This window comes from Staurois parvus, unplaced genomic scaffold, assembly GCF_062004578.1.
Source record: "Staurois parvus isolate SC_StPar_1 unplaced genomic scaffold, SC_StPar_1.0 ptg000655l, whole genome shotgun sequence".
NCBI lineage: Eukaryota > Metazoa > Chordata > Amphibia > Anura > Ranidae > Staurois > Staurois parvus.
Window position 1 is genome coordinate 531,178 of NW_028318451.1, and position 21,615 is coordinate 552,792.

A 21,615-nucleotide genomic window follows, 5' to 3' on the forward strand; every position below is an offset into this window, starting at 1 on the left:
TCTACTATAGGGCGGCGTGAAAGCCTTTAATGACTAGGTGAGCTCATGTGTACTTGAGGCCCTAAACTGGTTTGACAAAATGCAGCTTAGGTGAGTTTTATTGCAGATTTCCTCCTGTCAGGAGAAACGGCGTTTACAATAATTATTGTACACGATGCCGCAGTCGGTGAGCTGTCCTATGCAGCGGTTCGTATCGTCTGCACTCATTACTGATAACGTTCAGCCACTAAGCAGAACACACTAGCACAACCTGGCAGGAAAACGGTTCTGTCCAGGCCGTCAGTACACTCCCCTCACATCCTGAAGAAACACGATCTCTGTGGTAACAATTCAGCCAACCGGCGGCCACAACCTGATACGAGGCGTGTCCTACTCCCCCTCCCTCTGTGGTAAGCGGTGATGCGAAACTTGGAACATGCGCCCTCTTCCCTGACAATCCCGGACAAGGTGTAAAAGCGGGCCTTGGGCGCGTCAGGGCTCCGCCCACCAGCCTTTGCCCGCCTCTTGCCCCTCCTCCGCCCGGCTCCTTTCTGGATAAGCGTAGTGTGGAGTGTCACATCAGGCAGAGGGGGACAAAAGCCGCCGATATGTCGTCCTCTTCATCCTCCGAGCAGTACGAGGAAGGCGAGTATGAGAGCAAAGCCAAGAGACTGAAGAGCGGCCAGGAGGACGGGGAGATAGACTGTACATCGGAGGAACAAGAGGGGGAGCTGGCCACAGCACCTGGAGACTCGGCCAGCTATGGGGTAATGCTTTACATTAGAATGGAATGAGAGAAGGGCCCCCACTGTCCCCATAGACTGACACTGCTTACTGACTGGGGGGCCAGGGGACAGATGTATGGTGGCCATACATGGGACAGACTATTGGATCATGAGACCCCATGTATTGGTGGCCGTACATATGGGACAGACTGTTGGAGCACGAGACCCCATGTATTGGTGACCGTACATATGGGACAGACTATTGGATCACGAGTCCCCATGTATTGGTGGCCATACATGGGACAGACTATTGGATCACGAGACCCCATGTATTGGTGGCCGTACATATGGGACAGACTGTTGGAGCACGAGACCCCATGTATTGGTGGCCGTACATATGGGACAGACTGTTGGAGCACGAGACCCCATGTATTGGTGGCCGTACATATGGGACAGACTGTTGGAGCACGAGACCCCATGTATTGGTGGCCGTACATATGGGACAGACTGTTGGAGCACGAGACCCCATGTATTGGTGGCCGTACATATGGGACAGACTGTTGGAGCACGAGACCCCATGTATTGGTGGCCGTACATATGGGACAGACTGTTGGAGCACGAGACCCCATGTATTGGTGGCCGTACATATGGGACAGACTGTTGGATCACGAGACCCCATGTATTGGTGGCCGTACATATGGGACAGACTGTTGGCGCACGAGACCCCATGTATTGGTGGCCGTACATATGGGACAGACTGTTGGAGCACGAGACCCCATGTATTGGTGACCGTACATATGGGACAGACTATTGGATCACGAGTCCCCATGTATTGGTGGCCATACATGGGACAGACTATTGGATCACGAGACCCCATGTATTGGTGGCCGTACATATGGGACAGACTGTTGGAGCACGAGACCCCATGTATTGGTGGCCGTACATATGGGACAGACTGTTGGAGCACGAGACCCCATATAATTGGTGGCCGTACATATGGGACAGACTGTTGGAGCACGAGACCCCATGTATTGGTGGCCGTACATATGGGACAGACTGTTGGAGCACGAGACCCCATGTATTGGTGGCCGTACATATGGGACAGACTGTTGGAGCACGAGACCCCATGTATTGGTGGCCGTACATATGGGACAGACTGTTGGAGCACGAGACCCCATGTATTGGTGGCCGTACATATGGGACAGACTGTTGGATCACGAGACCCCATGTATTGGTGGCCGTACATATGGGACAGACTGTTGGATCACGAAACCCCATGTAGTGGTGGCCGTACATATTTGACAGACTGTTGGATCACGAAACCCCATGTATTGGTGGCCGTACATATTTGACAGACTGTTGGATCACGAAACCCCATGTATTGGTGGCCGTACATCTGGGACAGACTATTGGAGCATGAGACCCCATGTATTGATGGCCATACATATGGGACAGACTGTTGGATCACAAGACCCCATGTATTGGTGGCACAAATATGCAATGATCTGGTCCAATGATTCTTCACAGGATTGACTAATGTTATTGAATCTATTGGCAGCCATACACACTTCTGTAAGGGCCAATTCACACTACATGTGTTTCAGTGTGCTTTTTTTTCTGCATCCAAAATGCACAGAAAGTAGGTTAAATGGTTGCCAATGTCATAGTTCATTTCAGTGCTCGCAGTTCCAGTTGCAGAAAAAGTAGAACAGGCTGCATTTTTCCTGCACAGAACTGTACTGGAACGCTGTAAAATGCACTGGAATGCCCCAAAAATGCAATGGAACGCACATGTCCCTATTTAAATTGAAGAAACAGAGAGGGGAAGAAATGAACCAGAAATGCATCGGAGTGTGTCAAAAACACCCTGGAACGTCCCACAGAAATGCATCTGCGCTACGTTTCTATAGTGTGAACTGACCCTTCGCGATTTCCATTCTGACTGATCTTTTTCAGTAATTGATCTATAGTCCGCATACCACGTGATAAGTATACCACACACTGGGAAATGGATCTTGATAAATCGCTGCAATACAGTTGGAACGTATGATCATAAATTGATCACATCTCAATTTCTACCATGTGATCTAATAATATAAATTATCAAAAACTGATTGAATTTGAGAACGAAGTATCTCATTGCTGCCAATCGATCAACTGATAATATTGCACCCTGGTGATCCACCTAGTGTGATCGAATCAATCGAAATAGAGTATGATGGATCAGGAGGGAAATGATGGCTATCTGGTTGTTTACAGATTTGATTGTTTTGAACGACTGGCCAATTGGTTAGATTTAAAAAAAAAAAAAAAAAAAAAAGGGTGTTTGGCCACTATATGAATTGTTGAAAAGACACGTGAATTTGGCATGATACCTTAATAAGAGAATAATGCCAGGAATGCGGCCCAGCTACTTTATTGAACTCGCCCTTGTTTTTTGGCGTTATTCTCTCTTATTAATATAGTGTGCCAAATTCATGAAGCATCTACTTTTGGTTGTGATAGCGAGTTGTGCGGCTAATTCATGCAGTTCTAAAATGTTCCACTTTTGCATTTTGGCTCAATGAATGCGTCAAACTAACATACTGACAGTTCGTATCTTACAAAAGTGGAGTTAACGAAGACCAACTCTGTTTTGGTGTACAGAGGACGACTCTGGTGCAGGCAGATTGTGTAAAAGTGTCTTGCATGTAATATAAAAATGACACCACGTGCAGCACACCCAAATAAAAGTTCTTCAAAATATTAAAAAAAACTCAACGCCTGGACTTTTGAGGTTCCCCAAAGAGTAACACATAAGACAATAATTGTGAATTGTTATTTTAAATAATTGTAATATCATGACAGATACATAAATTTGGTGCATGCTGCATTACTTTCAGAATGCATGAGACACTTTCTCAGAATTGGTTTGCATCAGCCTTTATGGATTCCAGAGACTGTGAAATTGAAAACTGATCAATTCAATTGATTCAGATAAGTCTGGACGGAAAATGCAATCATAGGAAAGTACGTCATTTGGTATAATCATTTTAGTGTATGGCATATTGAGCAATTCTTTCGAGATAGATAGATATATATATTTTTTTCTTATATTAATGTAACGCAATTATATATAAAATCGTATGGCCACCATAAAATGATTGTGTGTCTGTGGAAGAGCAGATCTTTTCTTGAGGACATTGGTTGCTGAGAGGTCTGCCTGTCTTCAATCATATATATATCCCCAAAAAACAAAAATGCATTTTAGAGGTGAAAGGGGAAAAAAAAGCATGTGTTTTTGTTTCAGTACAGTCATATACTTGTGTGTACATAGGAGTCCATCCATGTAAATTGATACACTGGCAGCTAGAAGAGGATGAATGAGAACTTTAGAGGTCTTTCAAACGGGCGGGCGGGCTCTGCCAGCGGATCCACCTGCTCTGCGGGGAATCTGTCCATTGAACCCCACTGAGCAATCCCATAACGGGTCCGTGTCGGCTCCACTTATGCAGAGCGGACGTGGACACATCCCACTGTTCTCAATGGGTGGTCTGATGTAAATAGGCTGCCTGTCAGTTTTCATCCAACCTGTTATCTGATCCACTAGACTGGTTGGATTGGATCAGATGCAGGCGGGTGTAAATAGACACTTGTCCGTTTACATCTGTTGCTCCATAGAGAACAATAGATCAGTGGTTCTTAACCTTGTTGGAGGTACTGAACCCCACCAGTTTCATATGCGCATTCACCGAACCCTTCTTAATTGGAAAAATAAAATATGATTTTTAAAATTCAAAACATAGGTATATATTTAGGTATATATTTATACATAGGTGCACAAAATGAACAAAACCGTTAAGAACAAAGAACAAAACCATTAAAACATGATTTTCACACAAAAACATAATAATGAATATTTACTGCACAAATCATATGAGTCGGGTGTGGGTCTTCACCTCCGCCGAACCCGCGAGACTGACTCACCGAACCCCTGGGGTTCGATCGAACCCAGGTTAAGAACCACTGCAATAGATGGTCTGATTGGGTTTGCCTGAAAAAGGAACAGACGGACTCGATAGGTCTGCTCTTGTGAAAGTATATTTACTATTATATGTATATAACCAAGGGCTTTACAGAACATGATTTGTGTTTTTTGTTTTGTTTTTTTTTTTTAAGTCAGAATCTTTCTGCCAGCAAGATCCTGCATCTAAACTTCAGTAAATGACCAGTTCACACCAGCAATCGCACAGGAACGCACTCACATTCCTGTGCAATTTGAGTGCAGTGCATTTTCAGCACTTTCATTTAAATGGGCTGAAATCGCACTGCATGCACTACTTTTAAAAACGCACTGCAACCAGATTGCATGGTGCTTAGATACCAAGTGATCCATTGCAGGCAAACACAATTTTTTTGGGGTGTCAGTACTTTACACTGACACCTGCTGCAGATCGCAGACACAGCACATTTTGAATGCAGTGTTTCACATACGGCGTTCCAGTGTACGCCAGCATCAAGTCTAGATCGCAGCTATGTGCAATCTGCAGTGGGTGTCAGTTCAATCTTAGGCTAGCTTTACACCTATGCAGGTTGCGTTTGAGCCGTTTTTTACGCGTTTTGATGAGTTTTGTGGCTTTTCTTCAATTCTTTTTCTTGTTGCTAGGCAGATTTAAAATGCAGCAAAAATGCAATACATGATTTTCTGCAGCGTTTCTCCATTGAAGTCTGAAGAAACAGATGCAACTTTTTGCGTTAAAAAAAGTCCCTGACCCTTTCCAAAAAACACACTGTGTGAAAACGCACAGGTGTTAACATGTCCCATAGGAAATCATGTTAAATGGACTTTACTGCGTTTCTGCAAATAGCTGCAGAAAACGCTTAGGTGTGAACCTAGGGTTAATGACACGCCTAACGCAGGTCACACATGCAGTTTGTTTGCCTGCACTGGATCCCATGGTACAAAACAACCATGCAATCAGATTGCAGTGTGGCTTCAACATTAGTGCATGGCATGCACAACTTTTGGTTCAATGCTGTGCAATTTGAGCCCATCCAAACTGAATGGGCTCAAATCGCACTGCACTGAATTGCCTGGGAATTGCACAGGAATGCAGTGCGTTTATTTATTTATTTATTTTTCTTTTGTGTGTCTGTGTGTGTGACTCAAAGGCTATTCATAGTGTGAATTTACATTAACAGCCCTTTTTCCTCTTATATGTCTATGGCCAGATCTGCCTTATTATGATTGAACTTTCTGTACAGAGGTAGTGTAAAAAGTGCAAATTTTCCAACTTGAATGACAGACATCTTACTGATGGCCACAGGTCTTGTACAGTTGTTTTAGGGATGCTTATTATCAGTATTGTCAATTTGTTCACCAATTTACCCCCAATACTGCATATTAAAACACATAGAAAATGGATGTGCATTTAACATGCTATTTACATCATCCTTTGTCCATGGAAGGGTAAAAGTATTAAGGGCTTGTTCACCCCTTTAACAGGGCTACATGTTTTATGTGCTTGTCAGGTGAAGGGATTTCCTAAGGGCACGATGAGCCAAGAAAAATAATGCAGACTGTTCAAAAGAATCGGATGAACGCACACCAGCTATTTTCAAACTCTCTTTATTCAGTCAGAAAAGCAATAGACAAAAGGAAAGGAGACCTCTGTTTTCTAATAATAATAATACATGGGGGGAACATGTATAAAGAAGATAATGGCAAAACTAGATGCTAATCAACCCCCCTGTCACATCACAGACAATACAGCAATTTTTTTGTTCATTTGCAACCCCTGTGTCTGCAATTCTGGGCAGCCAGCTGAGGTCTCTCATGAAATTACCAGAGATGACAGATTTTCACTCCAAACAGACACACGGGGGTTGATTTACTAAACCTGAAGAGTGCAAAATCTGGTGCAACTGTGCATGGTAGCCAATCAGCTTCTAACTTCAGCTTGTTCAGTTAAGCTTTGGCGATAAAACCTGGAAGTGTCAGTAAATCACCCCCAAAATTAGAGTAGTCGGGGTCAGATTTTATTGTTGCATGACTACTTTGGATCAACTGAGGGAGCAGGTTCGAAATCAAACTGGAATGTTATAATGCATTTATCTCCAGAATCTGTCTCCTAGCTCCTGTTTAGCTTTGCCTGGTTGTGTGACAGAATTGATGTTTCACCCATTGCTTGCTTTATTTTGAGGATTGGAGTTTGATATATGTACACAACGAAGGGCCTGTTCACACTGTGTGCAGTTACCTACATTTTTGTGCACTGGATGAACAAGGTTAACTACAGTGACGGGTTGATTCACTAAAACTGGAGAGTGCAAAATCTCGTGCAGCTCTGCATAGAAACCAATCGGCTTCCAGGATTTATTGTCAAAGCTTAATTGAACAAGCTGAAGTTAGACGTTGATTGGCTACCATGCACAGTTGCACCAGATCCTGAGTGCTTCAGTTTTAGTAAATCCCCCCCCTCCTTTTTTTTTTTTCTGCACTGGAACTGACTGCACTGGTGTGATCTAGGGCCATTCATATACAAGGGAAAACACTTTGCATGCATTTTTTTAAAAAAACAGTGGACTGCATCTGGTGTGTACTGGCCCTTAAAATTGCATTAAGCAAAAGATTGCACATAAAAATGGAGGTATATGTGCATAAAAATGCATGTGACTGCAGGCCATAAATGGTTTTTATGCACATCATAGTGTGAATGGGCCCTGAGTATATAATTTTAAATTAAATAGAATTATGTTGTCATTACAAATATACTCCTAAATGTATATTGGACTACGCACCTTCTATTGGTTCATTGTATTAAAAGTAGCTAAATCGTGTATTAAAATGGCCTAGCATATGACTAGCCTAGGACTACTTGCACACAGGGCAATCTGGCTGCTGTGCATCTGTGATTCATAGCATGTGGCAGTTGACAGAAAATTGCAGTGGGTATAGCTAGCATAGATGTTTTAATCCGATTGTAATTAAAACGACTCTGTTGCCAAACAAATGACAACTTGAAAAAGAAGATTAATAATACTAGTCCTTCTGCCAGTGCCTTCAATCTTCCCTCAGTTGCATAGCCAAACTAGCCAAAAAACTCCAGTATCCAACGATTGTTGATATGTCAGATTCCTGTATCTTCTAATGTGTGCTGTGGTTCCAGCCTCTGGATTGTATAGCCCCATTCACACCTTAGGGTTTTGTAGCTTGAAGCTCCAAAATGCTCAGGGGGAAAAAAAATTAATATTACTCTGTAGAGATGGTTCACATCTCCACTCCAAGTCACCTGAAGCTCAAAAAGTTTTGTAGCTACTTTTTGTGTAGCTCAAATTTGGCAGATTTGCACGTTTTTTGGCACGTTTTTATCCCATAGAAAAGAATAGAAACGTGATTGGCACATTTTTGCGCGATTGTCTTCTCAAATGAAAAAACATGCCCTCAACATGGGCATTACAAAAAGAATGAATTGCGGTTATATTGGTCCACAGACCTGATTCATCATATGCCTAGTGTCCAATTAGCTGATGAATCGTTTTTACAAGCAGTGGAAAGGGACAGCCCCCCCCCCACCCCCACCGCCTTTCACAGTTTTCTTGGGCTCTCCTGTCCCACAGGGGAATCCAAGAATGCAGCTGGCAGTTCTGCTGGCTGACTATAGAGGTGATTGGAGACCAGAATGGCTCCAATTATCTCTATGGTCTAAGAGACCAGAAGCTACGAGCATTTCATTATTTCCGTTTCGCCGACCTTTAACAGCGCCATTTTTAAATTGGGAAAGCATCTGATCACACCGATCTTGGTGAGATCAGATGATATAAAGGCAGAAAAGATATCTAGAATCTGCATTCCCTGTGATACCAATAAAAGTGATTAAAAAAAAATGAAGGGGACAGAATAATAATAAAAAAAACCCTAAAAAATAACCACCTGCGTGCGCAAGTGCTGACTCCATGCCAGTATGTACACAGTGGTTGCACCATGCATGTGAGGTATCGAACGTCAGATCGAGGGCAGGAATTCTAGCACTAGACCTCCTGTGTAAATATAAATTGGTGACCTGTAAAGGCTTTTAATAGGCATCGCCTATTGATATTAAAAATGTATGTACTTTGTCGCCATTACACGGGCATGCACAATTTTAAAGCATGTCATGTTTGGTATCTATTTGCTCAGCGTAAGATCGTTTATACTTTATCAAACAATTGGGCAATATATTGTGTTTTGTGCTTTAAAATTATAAAGTGTATTTCTCCCAAAAGATTTGTGAAAAATCGCTGCGCAAATACTGTGTGAGGTAAAAGATTACAACACTCACCGTTTTATTCTCTAGGGCCTCTGCTTTAAAAAAAATATATAATGTTTGGGGGTTCAAAGTAATTTTCTAGCAGAAAAAAGAAATTATTTCATGTGAACAAAAAGTGTCAGAAAAGGCTAGAAAATGCTTGATCTGCAAGAGTGGATGATGTGTGACATAAGCCTAATGTTGGCCCTGAAATGCCAGGATAGTAGAAGCAACCCCTTTTTTGGAAAGTAGACACTCCAAGGTATTTGTTAAGAGGCGTGGTGGGTATTTTGCTGATCTCATTTGTTGCCACATGTTTTTTGAAAATGAAGAAAGAAAACAAAAATGTATTTTTTAATTTCTTTTTCAAAACCCTGTGACAAAAATGATATCTGTAAAATACTCACCATGCCTCTTATCAAATTCCTTGGGGTGTCTACTTTCCGAAAAGGGGTAATTTGGGGGGGGGGTTTGTACTATCCTGGCATTTTAGGGTCTCTAAAACTGTGATAGGTAGTGGGGAAGTGATATGAGGTAATATGCCTTTTGAATGCCTGGATGTGGCCATTGGATTTTGGGGGCTTGTATGTAGCTAGGCTGCCAAAAAGCCTCTCACTTGTGGTATCCCCATACTCAGGAGAAGTAGGAGATTGTGTTTTGAGGTGTTATTTCACATATACCCATGGCATGCATGAGCAATATATTTAATTGACAACTTTGTGTAAGAAAAAATGTTTTCAAAAATTTTTGGCAAATAGAATGTACCAGGGACTCGACATGCCTCTCTGCAACGTGATAGGCAGTCAGAAAGTAAAAGCTGTGGAAATATATATATATATATATATATATACATGCAACATGTACCCATATGAATTTTTTAGACATTTTTTTGAGACCAATAAAGCTTTATTTTGGTGGTATTTATTCACCACTGGGATTTTTATTTTTTTTTTTGCTATATAAATGAAAAAGTCCAAATATTTAAAAAGTGTTTTTCTTCTAAAATTTTGCAAATAATCTTTCTTCATAAATCTTGGCCAAAATGTATTCAGTTATCTTTTTAGTAACAAAAAAAAAATAACCCAAATTTGTTTATAACCAAAATTATAATTTTTTAAAATTTTTTGATGAATTTTTGAAATTTTTTGATTTATGATTATTATTATTAATATTTTTTTTTACATACTGTCACCCTAACAGTACAGTGTCACCATGGTGACACTGTACTTCTTGTGGGGGGGTTGTGAAGATTTTATTTTTACACTGATTGCTTTTACACCCATAAAGGCTGTAAAGCAATCATTTCTCCTTCTCTCTGGCTGTATTCTTGCAGCCATTGAGAAATACTGTGCGAGCTGTGATTGGTCATAGCTTGGCACATGGTACAAGGCTGTTGTGAATAGCACGTGACCTCTGTGATCATTCCCATATTTCACACGTAGTAAGCAATGATGTCAGAAGTGACATCTTGCTTACTACTCTTCCATGTGATCACATGATCGGGACCTCGCACAATGATCGGTGTTCCAGGGAACGCGCACAAGCAGGGGGCAGAGAGTCAGTTTATAAATGGCCACCCGCCCCTGCACTGCCACCGTCTGACCGTTTATTTACAACGGCCAGATGGGAAGTGGTTAACATCCGTTTTTTTTTTAACGGAAGAAAACCCTATTTTTCTTCCGCAAAATGGACGAAAACGGATGTCAACGGATTGTATGCAGCCCAGCAGGTCAGGAAAGTGGGGTGAAGAGCGAGCGCTCCCCCCTCCCCTCCTGAACCATACCAGGCCACATGCCCTCAACATGGGGGGTGCTTTGTTGATGGGGACAGATCCCGCCCCCCCCCCCCCATGTGAATGAGTATGGGGTACACTGTACTGCTACTCATTAAAAAAAAAAAAAAGTGTAGTGTGAAAAAAGACAGGAGACCGTCTTTTGAAAAGTCCTTTATTAAAAAAAGGAAAATAAAAGTAAGTCCTCTGGTCAGCTTCTGACCTGCCGGGCTGCATGCTCGGATAAGGGTTTGGTATGGATTTTGGGGGAGACCCCATGCCTTTTGGTTTTGGGAGTTCCCCTCAAAATCCAAACCAGATCCGAAGGGCTTGGAATGGATGGAGGGGGGACCCTACGCCATTTTTTAAATTTAATAAAAATTTTAATTGCCGGCAATTTTTATTTTTTTACATTCAGCTGTCATTTTTACATTCAGCAGCTGCGCAGCAGAGAAATACAAAGCAGCATGTCTCCCTAGTAAAACCTAGCAAATAATGTAAAGCACAGCACACAGTTAACCCTTTGCTCACCCCAGATGTTAACCCCTTCCTGCCCAGTGTCATTAGTACAGTGTTAGTGCTTTTTATTAGCATTGATCACTGTATTAATGTCAGTGGCAGTACGTTCCAACCCAGTGTCAGAATGCCTCTGCAGTCGCTGATTGCCGCCATTACTAGTATAAAAAATAAAAATTCCAGTGTGTATATATACAGCCATTTGTAGACGCTGTAACTTTCACGTAAACCAATTAATTTACACTTATTGAGATTTTTTTTTTCTTTAGAAAAGACCTGTAGCAGAATACATTTTGGCTTAAAATTATGAAGAAATTTGATTTTTTTAATTTTAAAATTTTATATTGGATATGTTTTTATAGCAAAAAGTCAAAAATAGTTTTTTTTTCCAAAATTGTCGGTCTTTTTTTGTTTATAGCAGAAAAAATAAAAAATACAGATATGATCAAATACCACCGATAAGAGAGCTCTAATTGTGGGGAAAAAAGGACATAAATTGCATTTATGTACAGCATTTTAGGACTGTGCAATTGTTAAAGTAACGCAGCGCCTTATCGCAAAAAATGGCCTCTTAAGGAAGGGGGGGGGGCGGTAAATCCTCTGGAGGGCAAGTGGTTAAAAACCTTCTTTGTTCAATTTGTATCAGTTCATATATTCTGGTGTTTTCCTGCTTTGCAATTCTTCACAGCAGTCTTGAGTCTGCTGATTCAATGAATACGTTGTGTTCTGTATGTGACTAATATCTGCTTTTAGAAAGCTTTCAGAGAGCTGCTTCAAAGGGGCAAGCAAAGAAAAGCAATCATGTAAAATGCAAATGACATCTAAAAATTTTTTAGTAAATGCAGTAATAACCAAAAATATGTGCTTACTTGGGGCTTCTTGTCTTATACATGCTTCTCTGAAAAGCAATCTGTGGTGGATCACTTTTCAGAGGTGTTTAATAGCCGACTTGCAGGCAATGTGTTGTCTTCAGGGACTGCCACTGCATAGTTTATATGTAGTTGCTATACAGCTCCATTCACTTGAAAAGGAAGGGTGGTGTCACCTTAATGTTTACCTGGCAGATAATGCCTTGTATTCATTGGAAAAACAAATACAAGGCAGCCTTCTGTGAATACCAATTGTGTGGCTTGAGCAACTCCCCCCCCCCCCCACTTGTTGTTCACTGTCCAGAAAGGAAGCCATTCAGCACAGGACATGGAGGGCCACAGTGATCATTGTAGCAGTGACTACTGCAGTGATTCTCCGCTTCTGCGGAGAAGGGAGTATGTATTCTTACATTATCCATCCATTCTCCTAGATTGTAAGCTCGAAAGAGCAGGGCCCTCAATCCCCTCATGTTTTGCATTGTATTGGTATTGTTCTGTCACATGTTCTGTCCCCCTTTGTAATGTACAGCGCTGAGCGAATTATTGGCGCTTTATAAATACTGTATAATAATAATAATAATTATCCAAGTTGGACCAATGTAACTATGCAATAAAAATCATACTGGAGTTCAGCTTTAAAATACGTTTGACCTTACATGCCAAGTGATTTTTGACTGTATGTATGGCCACTTTTGCTGATCCAAGAAATCACCACTAGCTCTTAAGCCATCCGCACAAGTAGTATGGTTCATCCCAGTATGTCATTTGTGTGCGGTTTCTTTGAAGGACCACAGAAAATTATCTTTGAGAGTGAAATGTTTTATGTTGGAAGTTTTTTTTTTTCTTTTATGAAGAGCTCTTTTCTACTGATTCTGCAAAGCTGTGCTCCCCCAGGGTGATTTCTCCAACAAGTAAAGTGAATTAAGGATATGTTCACCTTTTGTAAAAATACATAAATAAATGCACATCTGTTTTGAAGCTAAAAATGCTTTTATTATTCTCATCAGATCACAGGTGCAATGCCAGGCTCCTGCAGATACCCAGTCAGCTGTCTGTCTGTACCTCATACAGGCAGGCAGTTACTAAATGGCAGGAAGAATCAATGGGCTAAGACAGCGCTCACCAGCTTTCTCGCAGTTCATTGAGAACTATAAGCTGTCGGTCACAGTGGCCAATGGGTAGTTGTAGTTCATTCATTCACAGAACTCTGTGAATGAATGGGGCAGCTGTGTGGGCGGAGTCTCGCACAACCACGCTCCTTTTTTTTTTTTTTTTTATTGTGACGGGGCAATCGAGGGGAGAGAGTGCAAGAGCTAGAACATGTTACATGTTCCACCCTAAAACCAGGTGGAACATGTAACCTGCTCCAAAGGTGAACTTTATCCTTTTAAAGTTCACTTAATTTTATTAAGAAATTGGCAATCCTATTTTGCTGTGTAGTGACACCTGCTCAAAGTGAGTTTAAAATGTTTTTTTGTTTTTCTTCAATAAACCCTACTAAGTTCAAAACTACTAAATACAACTACTAAGTTCCCCTGCATACTTGACATTTAGCCGCAGTGCATTAGGCTCCAGCGTTTAGTTGCGGGTGGAAGAAGGCACAGGTGTATTGTCCAGCCGCACTGCCGGCAGCCTGTCAAACTGTATGAGAGGCTGACAACTGCTGCACCAAGTGGTACTTGGGTTTAGTGTAGTATGATCATAGGGACCAATGCCCGAAACGGCTGTGTGCCATCCAGATGCAGCAGCTGTCAGCCTTCCTAAAAGTTTGACAGGCTGCCAGCAGCAGGGTTGAGGTAATTTTACGTCTGTCCCTTATCACCCGCACCTAAATTCCAGAGCCTCATGCATCGGAGCTAAATGTCTAGTGTGCATGAAGCCTAACAGTTGGAAAATATTGTGCAAGAAAAACACTGGCCTTACCTATGATTTGCCTTATCATTCATCTGCAATGAAGACAAACATTCTAGGGGAAAAAAAGCAAAGCTGTTTCAAAATGAGCATTCTATGTTAGACATCTACTTGAGACCTGTTCAGGAAGCATCAGTGAACATTTGTATTGCTATGTAATAGACAATCTCAAATCATATCTGATTTAAAGTGAGTATGAGAAACCCACAATTGCTATATGTGTCATGTTGTTCTCATTTATACTGGGTTTGATATGTCTGCACTTCCTTTCAATATACTGTTGAATGCTAACTTCATAACTGAAAGCACATACACTCAAATGTGATATCTCTGCAAAGAAAGGTGACATTAGGCCTGGTTCACACCAATGCGTATTTTAGTGTTTTTTGCAGAAAGACACTACAGTCCATTTAACGTGGTTTCCTATGAGACATGTTCACATCTATGATTTTTTTGCGCTACTGCATTTTTGGGAAAGGGTCAGGGACTTTTTTTAAATGCAGAGTTTTTGCTACAATAGAATTCAATGGAGAAGTTGCTGAAACTCATGCAGTGCGTTTTTTGTTGTGTTTTTGCTACTTTTTTTTTTTCCTAGAAAAAGTGCATATAAAAATGCAAAGCACAATGCAAAAAGCATTATAAACTGGATCAAAAGCAAACTGCATAGGTGTGAACCAAGCATAAGGCTCAAGCCACAGAGTACACACTTGGATAAGTATCTTTATTTTCAGCCATGTGATGGAACTGAAAATAAATGTCCCTGTTTTGGAAATAGAGTGCCTTAGACTGATTGTAAAGCTTTGTGAATTGAACCTATTGCCACATTGTTTCAAAAATGTTTCATAGTTTTTTACCATTGTGGTATGTTTTTTTTCTTTAGCCAAGAACAACTTTATACTGCAGTTTATCAGTCTTTCGTTGTGGTGGCTGCATTTTTTTTTTCCATCTGGTTATTCTGCCAGTAAAACCCTTCCAATGTTCATTCTCTGTACTGAATCTACATAGGATCAGCATTGTCACCTTAGGTCGGGTGTCGGCAACCCGCGGCTCCGGAGCCGCATGCGGCTCTTTTTCACCTTTCCTGCGGCTCCGGAGCACACTGCCCACCAGGTGACAGGCAATAGGGTCGGCAAGCCGCGGCTCTTTTAATGCAGATCTTCTGTGTGCCGGGCGCCCGCTGGCAAACATTGGCTGTCAGGATGTAGGCGGGGCAGCCCGGATGTAGGCGGGGCAGCGTGACGAACTCCTCTCCTCTCACAGTCCGCCCTGAAGACCAGAACGGCGCGGGAACCCAGCGAGAGGAACGCGCGGAGCAAAGGTAAGTGAATTCACACAATATGGGGGATGAATTACTATATGGGGGATGAATTACTATATGGGGGATGAATTACTATAGGGGGGATGAATTACTATAGGGGGGATGAATTACTATAGGGGGGATGAATTACTATGGGGGATGAATTACTATGGGGGATGAATTACTATAGGGGGGATGAATTACTATAGGGGGGATGAATTACTATAGGGGGGATGAATTACTATAGGGGGGATGAATTACTATGGGGGATGAATTACTATAGGGGGGATGAATTACTATGGGGGATGAATTACTATATGGGGGATGAATTACTATGGGGGATGAATTACTATAGGGGGAATGAATTACTATGGGGGATGAATTACTATATGGGGGATGAATTACTATGGGGGATGTATTTTCAGTTTTAAAAATGTTTCTCTCAAAATAAATTTCAATCGTGGTTTTGGCGAGATTTGGCTCAGTCGAAAAAAAAAGTTGCCCACCACTGACCTAAGGCTATGATTGTGATTATGACGATACACTGTGGCCCTGATTAACCCTTTGCTTACTGGGCCCTTAAACCCCCTTCATGACCAGAGCGTTTTTTGCAATATATGCAGTGTCGGATTTGTTTTAAATGTTGCAATGGTTTTGCGGCTCCCAGTCTTTTTTTCCCTCTCGGAAACGGGTCCAAGTGGCTCTTTATGTCTTAAAGTTTGCAGACCCCTGCCTTAGGTCAAGGAGTGTTGGGACTACACAATGCCCCTCTCTCCTAATATCCATACTATAGAGGCTGTTTTTTATCTCTTACTGCTTGATATAACACTGCAGAGTGAAAAGTGTAACCTGACTGGATTTATGGCAGCAGCAACAGTATTATTTTTTTTTTTCTGTTGAACAGATCTAACAAAACATGGCACATTAAGGGTACATTGTGACCAGAAGCACTTAAGACAAAGCATGACTCGGTGTGTGTGTGTTATCAGCATGTGCTATTGCCTTGGGTTCAAGCAGTTGACAAGGCAGGAATTGTCAGACCTCATGGACCCTTTTTACATCTAAATATTCTCTCCCAAGAGCCATCCTCTGACAAAGTTCAAGAAGGGGGTAATTATAAATCTTTTATAGGTAAGCTTTCCAAAATAAAATAATTCAAGTCTAAGTGGAACCCGTTTATAACAGAGAGCAGATACTGCTGCATGCTGAGCAACAAGGATTTACTCCACACTACACCTGCATTTTAGGCCCCTTGCACGCGGAATGTCTAGCCCTGTGCGTGCAATCCCAGCGTTTATTATTATTATACAGTGTTTATATAGCGCCAAAAAGTTTGCTCAGCACTGTACAATATAGTGGGGGACAGTACATGAGACAATACAGTAACAAAACAATATACGAGAGGTTCAAAGGCCCTGCTCTTTTGAGCTTACAATCTAGGAGGGAGGGGATAGTGGTACAGGAGGAAGTGGCTGTGGGGGATGGAGTGGTAAGAGGAGTGGAGTTTAGTGTGTCTGGGAGGCACAAGTGCTAGGTCCAACATCTAGCCGCTGCTTGTCAAGCTGAATTCTGTACTGAATGTTGTTTTTTTTTTTAGGGCACTGCGTTCAGTGATATATGTCATGGTTATATAGATCTTATGTTACATGGTCTGAAAAAAGCCTGTGCGTGTCTCCACAGTTTGTCCAGAGGAAGGCAAAAAACCCCAAAGCATGATCCTGTTTGCTCCAGCAGAGGGAAAAAAATCCTTCCTGATTCCCCCCCCCCAAGAGGACAGAATGCAGGTTTTCCTTTTATTAACCTAGGGTAGTGTTTTTCATTTTGGGGTGTCAGTGGGTTAAATCACCTGCCAGCTTCTTATAGTTTTTGATTCCAATGATAAACTCTCCGTACAGTATTTCGTATGATTTACCTCCCATAAGAAATATGACGTATGGCCTCTTGGGAACCCAGCAATAGTAGTGGGATTGGGTCTATATGCTGTCTGCACTCTGGCAGTCCCTGAGTTGAAAGACTTGTAGGCCATAGGAGCATTGAACATGGGGGTCTCTGTAAGAGCCTGTCTAGGACAGAATTATGCAGGCCATAGATGGGTCGAAAATCGGCCGATTTTTCGGCCGAAAATAAAATCGGCCGATTTTCGGATCGTTAGTGGGCTAAAAGTTCGGCCGTTTTTCGGTATTTTGGCAGATTTTCTTTATCGGTAAAGTTGGAAAAAAATCGGCCGATTTTCGCGGCAATGATGGGCAAATCGGCCGATTTTTTTACCGATAAAAAAATCTGCGCATGAGCAGTGACCTGCAAGAGGAAGACAAAAAGAAGAGGAAGAAGAAGAGGATGAAGAAGAAGAGGATGAAGAAGAAGAGGATGAAGAAGAAGAGGATGAAGAAGAAGAGGATGAAGAAGAAGAGGATGAAGAAGAAGAGGATGAAGAGGCAGAAGAGGCAGAAGAGGATGAAGAGGCAGAAGAGGATGAAGAGGCAGAAGAGGATGAAGAGGCAGAAGAGGAGGCAGAGGCAGAAGAGGATGAAGAGGCAGAAGAGGATGAAGAGGCAGAAGAGGATGAAGAGGCAGAAGAGGATGAAGAGGCAGAAGAGGATGAAGAGGCAGAAGAGGATGAAGAGGCAGAAGAGGATGAAGAGGCAGAAGAGGATGAAGAGGCAGAAGAAGAAGAAGAGGCAGAAGAAGAAGAAGAGGCAGAAGAAGAAGAAGAGGCAGAAGAAGAAGAAGAGGCAGAAGAAGAGGCAGAGGCAAAAGAAGAAGAAGAGGCAGAGGCAAAAGAAGAAGAAGAGGCAGAAGCAAAAGAAGAAGAAGAGGCAGAGGCAAAAGAAGAAGAAGAGGCAGAGGCAAAAGAAGAAGAAGAGGCAGAGGCAAAAGAAGAAGAAGAGGCAGAGGCAAAAGAAGAAGAAGAGGCAGAGGCAAAAGAAGAAGAAGAGGCAGAGGCAAAAGAAGAAGAAGAGGCAGAGGCAAAAGAAGAAGAAGAGGCAGAGGCAAAAGAAGAAGAAGAGGCAGAGGCAAAAGAAGAAGAAGAGGCAGAGGCAAAAGAAGAAGAAGAAGAAGAGGCAGAGGCAAAAGAAGAAGAAGAAGAAGAGGCAGAGGCAGAAGAAGAAGAAGAAGAGGCAGAAGAAGAGGCAGAAGAGGCAGAAGAAGAAGAGGCAGAAGAAGAAGAGGCAGAAGAAGAAGAGGCAGAAGAAGAAGAGGATGAAGGAGAGGAAGATGAAGGAGAGGCAGATGAAGGAGAGGAAGATGAAGGAGAGGATGAAGGAGAGGAAGATGAAGAAGAGGAATTCCAGTCCGGCAAAGTGTGTCCCTGCAGAGAGCTCCGCTATTTCTTCTGACGGTTCCTTGACATTTATAGCAGTTGCAACAATGTATTTATTTGTTTCCGAATAAAAACATCTGTATCCTAAATGGATACAAATAGATACATTGTTGCAACCGCTATAAATGTCAAGGATCTGTCAGAAGAAATAGCAGAGCTCTCTACAGGGACACTTTTTGCCGGCTGTAGACGGGATGAAAATCAACCGATTTTTTTTTTTTTTTTTGTGCTTAGCCAGAATGAAACTGGTTAATGCTCAGGAGAGCACCTTTATTTTCGCTTTTGAACTGTGCTAAACTGCCTACTACTACCCCAAAGCTTTCGTGCAACCCAGGTAGAAATCCGGACTTTGCTTTCATTCTATGAACATTGTCTTTTGTGTGCACTAAGTCTGTGACACAGAAAATTGGTACTCACGTCTACAAAAGTATTTGATATTTCTCATGAAACCGTAACTGTCATAAAGTTTGTTAAATATTATCTACTCTGTAGCGTGGTGCGTTAACCAGAGAAGTTCTTAAGTTTAAAAAAAAAAAAAGCCTCTGCATCCAGAGCCACATACAGTATATGTGTGAAAGATAATGTCCAGTCCACCAAAGTCCTTTTACAACAGATAATTATGTTTCAATCTTTTTATTAAGATGGTAAATAGACAATATCATCTTTTTATTAAGATGGTAAATAGGCAAAATCATGTACCAACTTGAACTGTCTACATAGTCCAAATGTATACAATGGCAACAATAAAACAACACAAAGAAGATTATAAAAGAGGAGGGGTTCAGCCAGGACCCCATAAATAGTCCATATGTAAGGGAGGAACTGTATCAAGGTGATCAGTTATAAAGAGTTCCATGTAACACTATATAAGTATGTTCCAGAAGGAACGTTAACCACAAAGGGACTGATTTAGGTCAACATTGTATGCTCAGCAGGCAGGTCTAACAGGACTACACCCACCCTAATGACTGGGCAAATGAAAACCGTTTTGATATATAGTTAACCATAGCCAATACTGGGACCATAACAGTACCAAGCAGCAGACATGCATGTCTGTCAGGAAGATTCAAGTGGGCAGCACAGTGGCTAAGTGGGCAGGACATCCGCCTAGCAGCACTAAGGTCGTTGGTTCGAATCCCAACCACGGCACTACCTGCCTGGAATTGGCATGTTCTCCTTGTGTCTGCATGGGTTTTCTCCGGGTATTCTGGTTTCCTCCCACACTCCAGGGACCATGTTGGTAGGTGAATTGGCTCCTGTCTAAATTGGTCCTAGTATGTGTATGTATGAATGTAAGTTGGGGACCTTAGATTGTACACTCCTTGATGGTTGGGGACTGATGTGAATGTACATTATACTGTATGTAAAGTGCTGCGTAAATGGACGGCGCTATACAAGTACATAATAATAGTAATAATATTATTATTATTAAGTGTCAACCTCCTGGTCTTTGGAAGTATGTATCACATATAAAATCTAGACTAGTATCTTTAACCCTGTAGTAGGGAGCAAGAGCCGCATAAGCCAATGCCTACTCTGTAGTGCTGGCTCCTGTCCCATGCAGAGTGATACCAACTGTACTCCACCTCCTATTCTGGCTAGCGGTCTCCAGAATGGTGCCATCAGCAGGAAAGCAGAGATCTTCAGGTCAGTGTGAAGCAATCCACTGGGCATAATAGTATAGGACTGCTTCCACAATAATGCACTGCGGTTTTCCCATACTGCAGGTGCAGTGCAGTGTACCTGCAGCTTTCTTGTGGGTTAGCTGCGCTTAGCCACAGACTTCTATTATATCCTGCGGGTTTGGTGCACTTTCTGAAAGCACACCAAAACTCCTGAATGCAGGAGTTTTGCTGTACTTTCAGAAAGTGCACAACACTCGCAGGATATAATTGAAGTCTATGGCAAAGTGCAGCTAACTCAGGAAAGTTGCAGATGTACTGTACCCACGTTTCAGGTAACCCGCAGCACATCAGTGTGAAAGCAGCCTTATGGGGGGCTCAGAACATTAGGGGTTCATTTAAATTTGCAGTTTGGAAGGTAGTAAAACATCCTAGTTAAGACCTCCTTTTTACCACACCCCCTTTAGCTGCAATGACCAGGGGAGTACACATGCCGCAGCAGGAGTTACACACCCTGTCGTGGTTGGTGGGTATAGCACCTGCCAAGCATGAACCATTCAAGTGAATGAGGCCTCCTCGCCACCTGATTTAAACCCATAATTGCTATGCAATGCATGCGATTTGCGAGACTCTAGTACAGCAAGTAAAGGTCTAAATCAGGTGTGAAGAGGCCACAGTGTGCCCAGTGATCTTTGACTTTTTCCATGTTACTCGGGTAGATCTCCACCTCTTTAATGTTGCCTACCCCTGTTCTATTGTTTTGTCTTTGTACTTTTTTTTTACTAATTTAGATTAATGGTTTGGACCACTTTTTAACCCCTGCAATTTTGACAGTAATAACAGTAATGCACTTTTATTCAGCTGTGATATTCAGCATTTGATTTACAGTAGGTGGATTAGCTCTGTAGGGTTGATAAAGTCAAGGCAGTAAAGGCTAATTCACACATGTGATTATTACTGCCGTCCCTCTGAAAAGTAATCCATGGTGAATTGATTTTTAGAGGGTATTTTCTAGACAGTGAGGAACTGATATGTTGTTTCCTCACCGCTTGTTTGATCCTTTTCAAATGCCGACCCACTGTTCTTCAACCATTACCTCTGTCCGAGAGGGCAGCACAGGCTCATTTACACATGTGGCTGTTGTTGCCGCCTCACTGAAAAGCAATCCATGGTGGATTGCAGTTTTGAGTGTGTTTGACAGTCTGTGAGGAGGTGATCTTTTGCTTCCTCACTTCCTGTTTTAACGCTCAAAATGCTGACCCACTGTGCTTTAACTGTGTTGCAGTGCAGTGCGGCCTTACCCACTCCAGTGGGTTGCATTCAGCAGCAATACGAT

At 42.1% G+C, this 21,615-nt stretch overlaps 2 protein-coding genes across 2 annotated transcripts in view; both read left to right on the forward strand.

Annotated features, from left to right (window-relative positions):
• Positions 1-430: 430 nt before the first annotated feature.
• HNRNPLL (heterogeneous nuclear ribonucleoprotein L like) overlaps positions 431-21,615 on the forward strand; it is a 92,727-nt gene continuing 71,542 nt past the window's right edge. The window contains exon 1 of the mRNA XM_089694184.1: positions 431-746. Within this exon, the coding sequence (XP_089550310.1) occupies positions 588-746 (159 nt within the window). The 5' untranslated portion in view covers positions 431-587. The remainder of the gene's footprint in view (positions 747-21,615) is intronic.
• Positions 13,214-18,717, forward strand: LOC149448840 (uncharacterized). Its single transcript, XM_089694201.1, has 2 exons — positions 13,214-13,305; positions 17,647-18,717. The coding sequence occupies exons 1-2, from the start codon at positions 13,214-13,216 to the stop codon at positions 18,671-18,673; spliced, it is 1,119 nt and encodes a 372-aa protein (XP_089550327.1). The 3' UTR covers positions 18,674-18,717.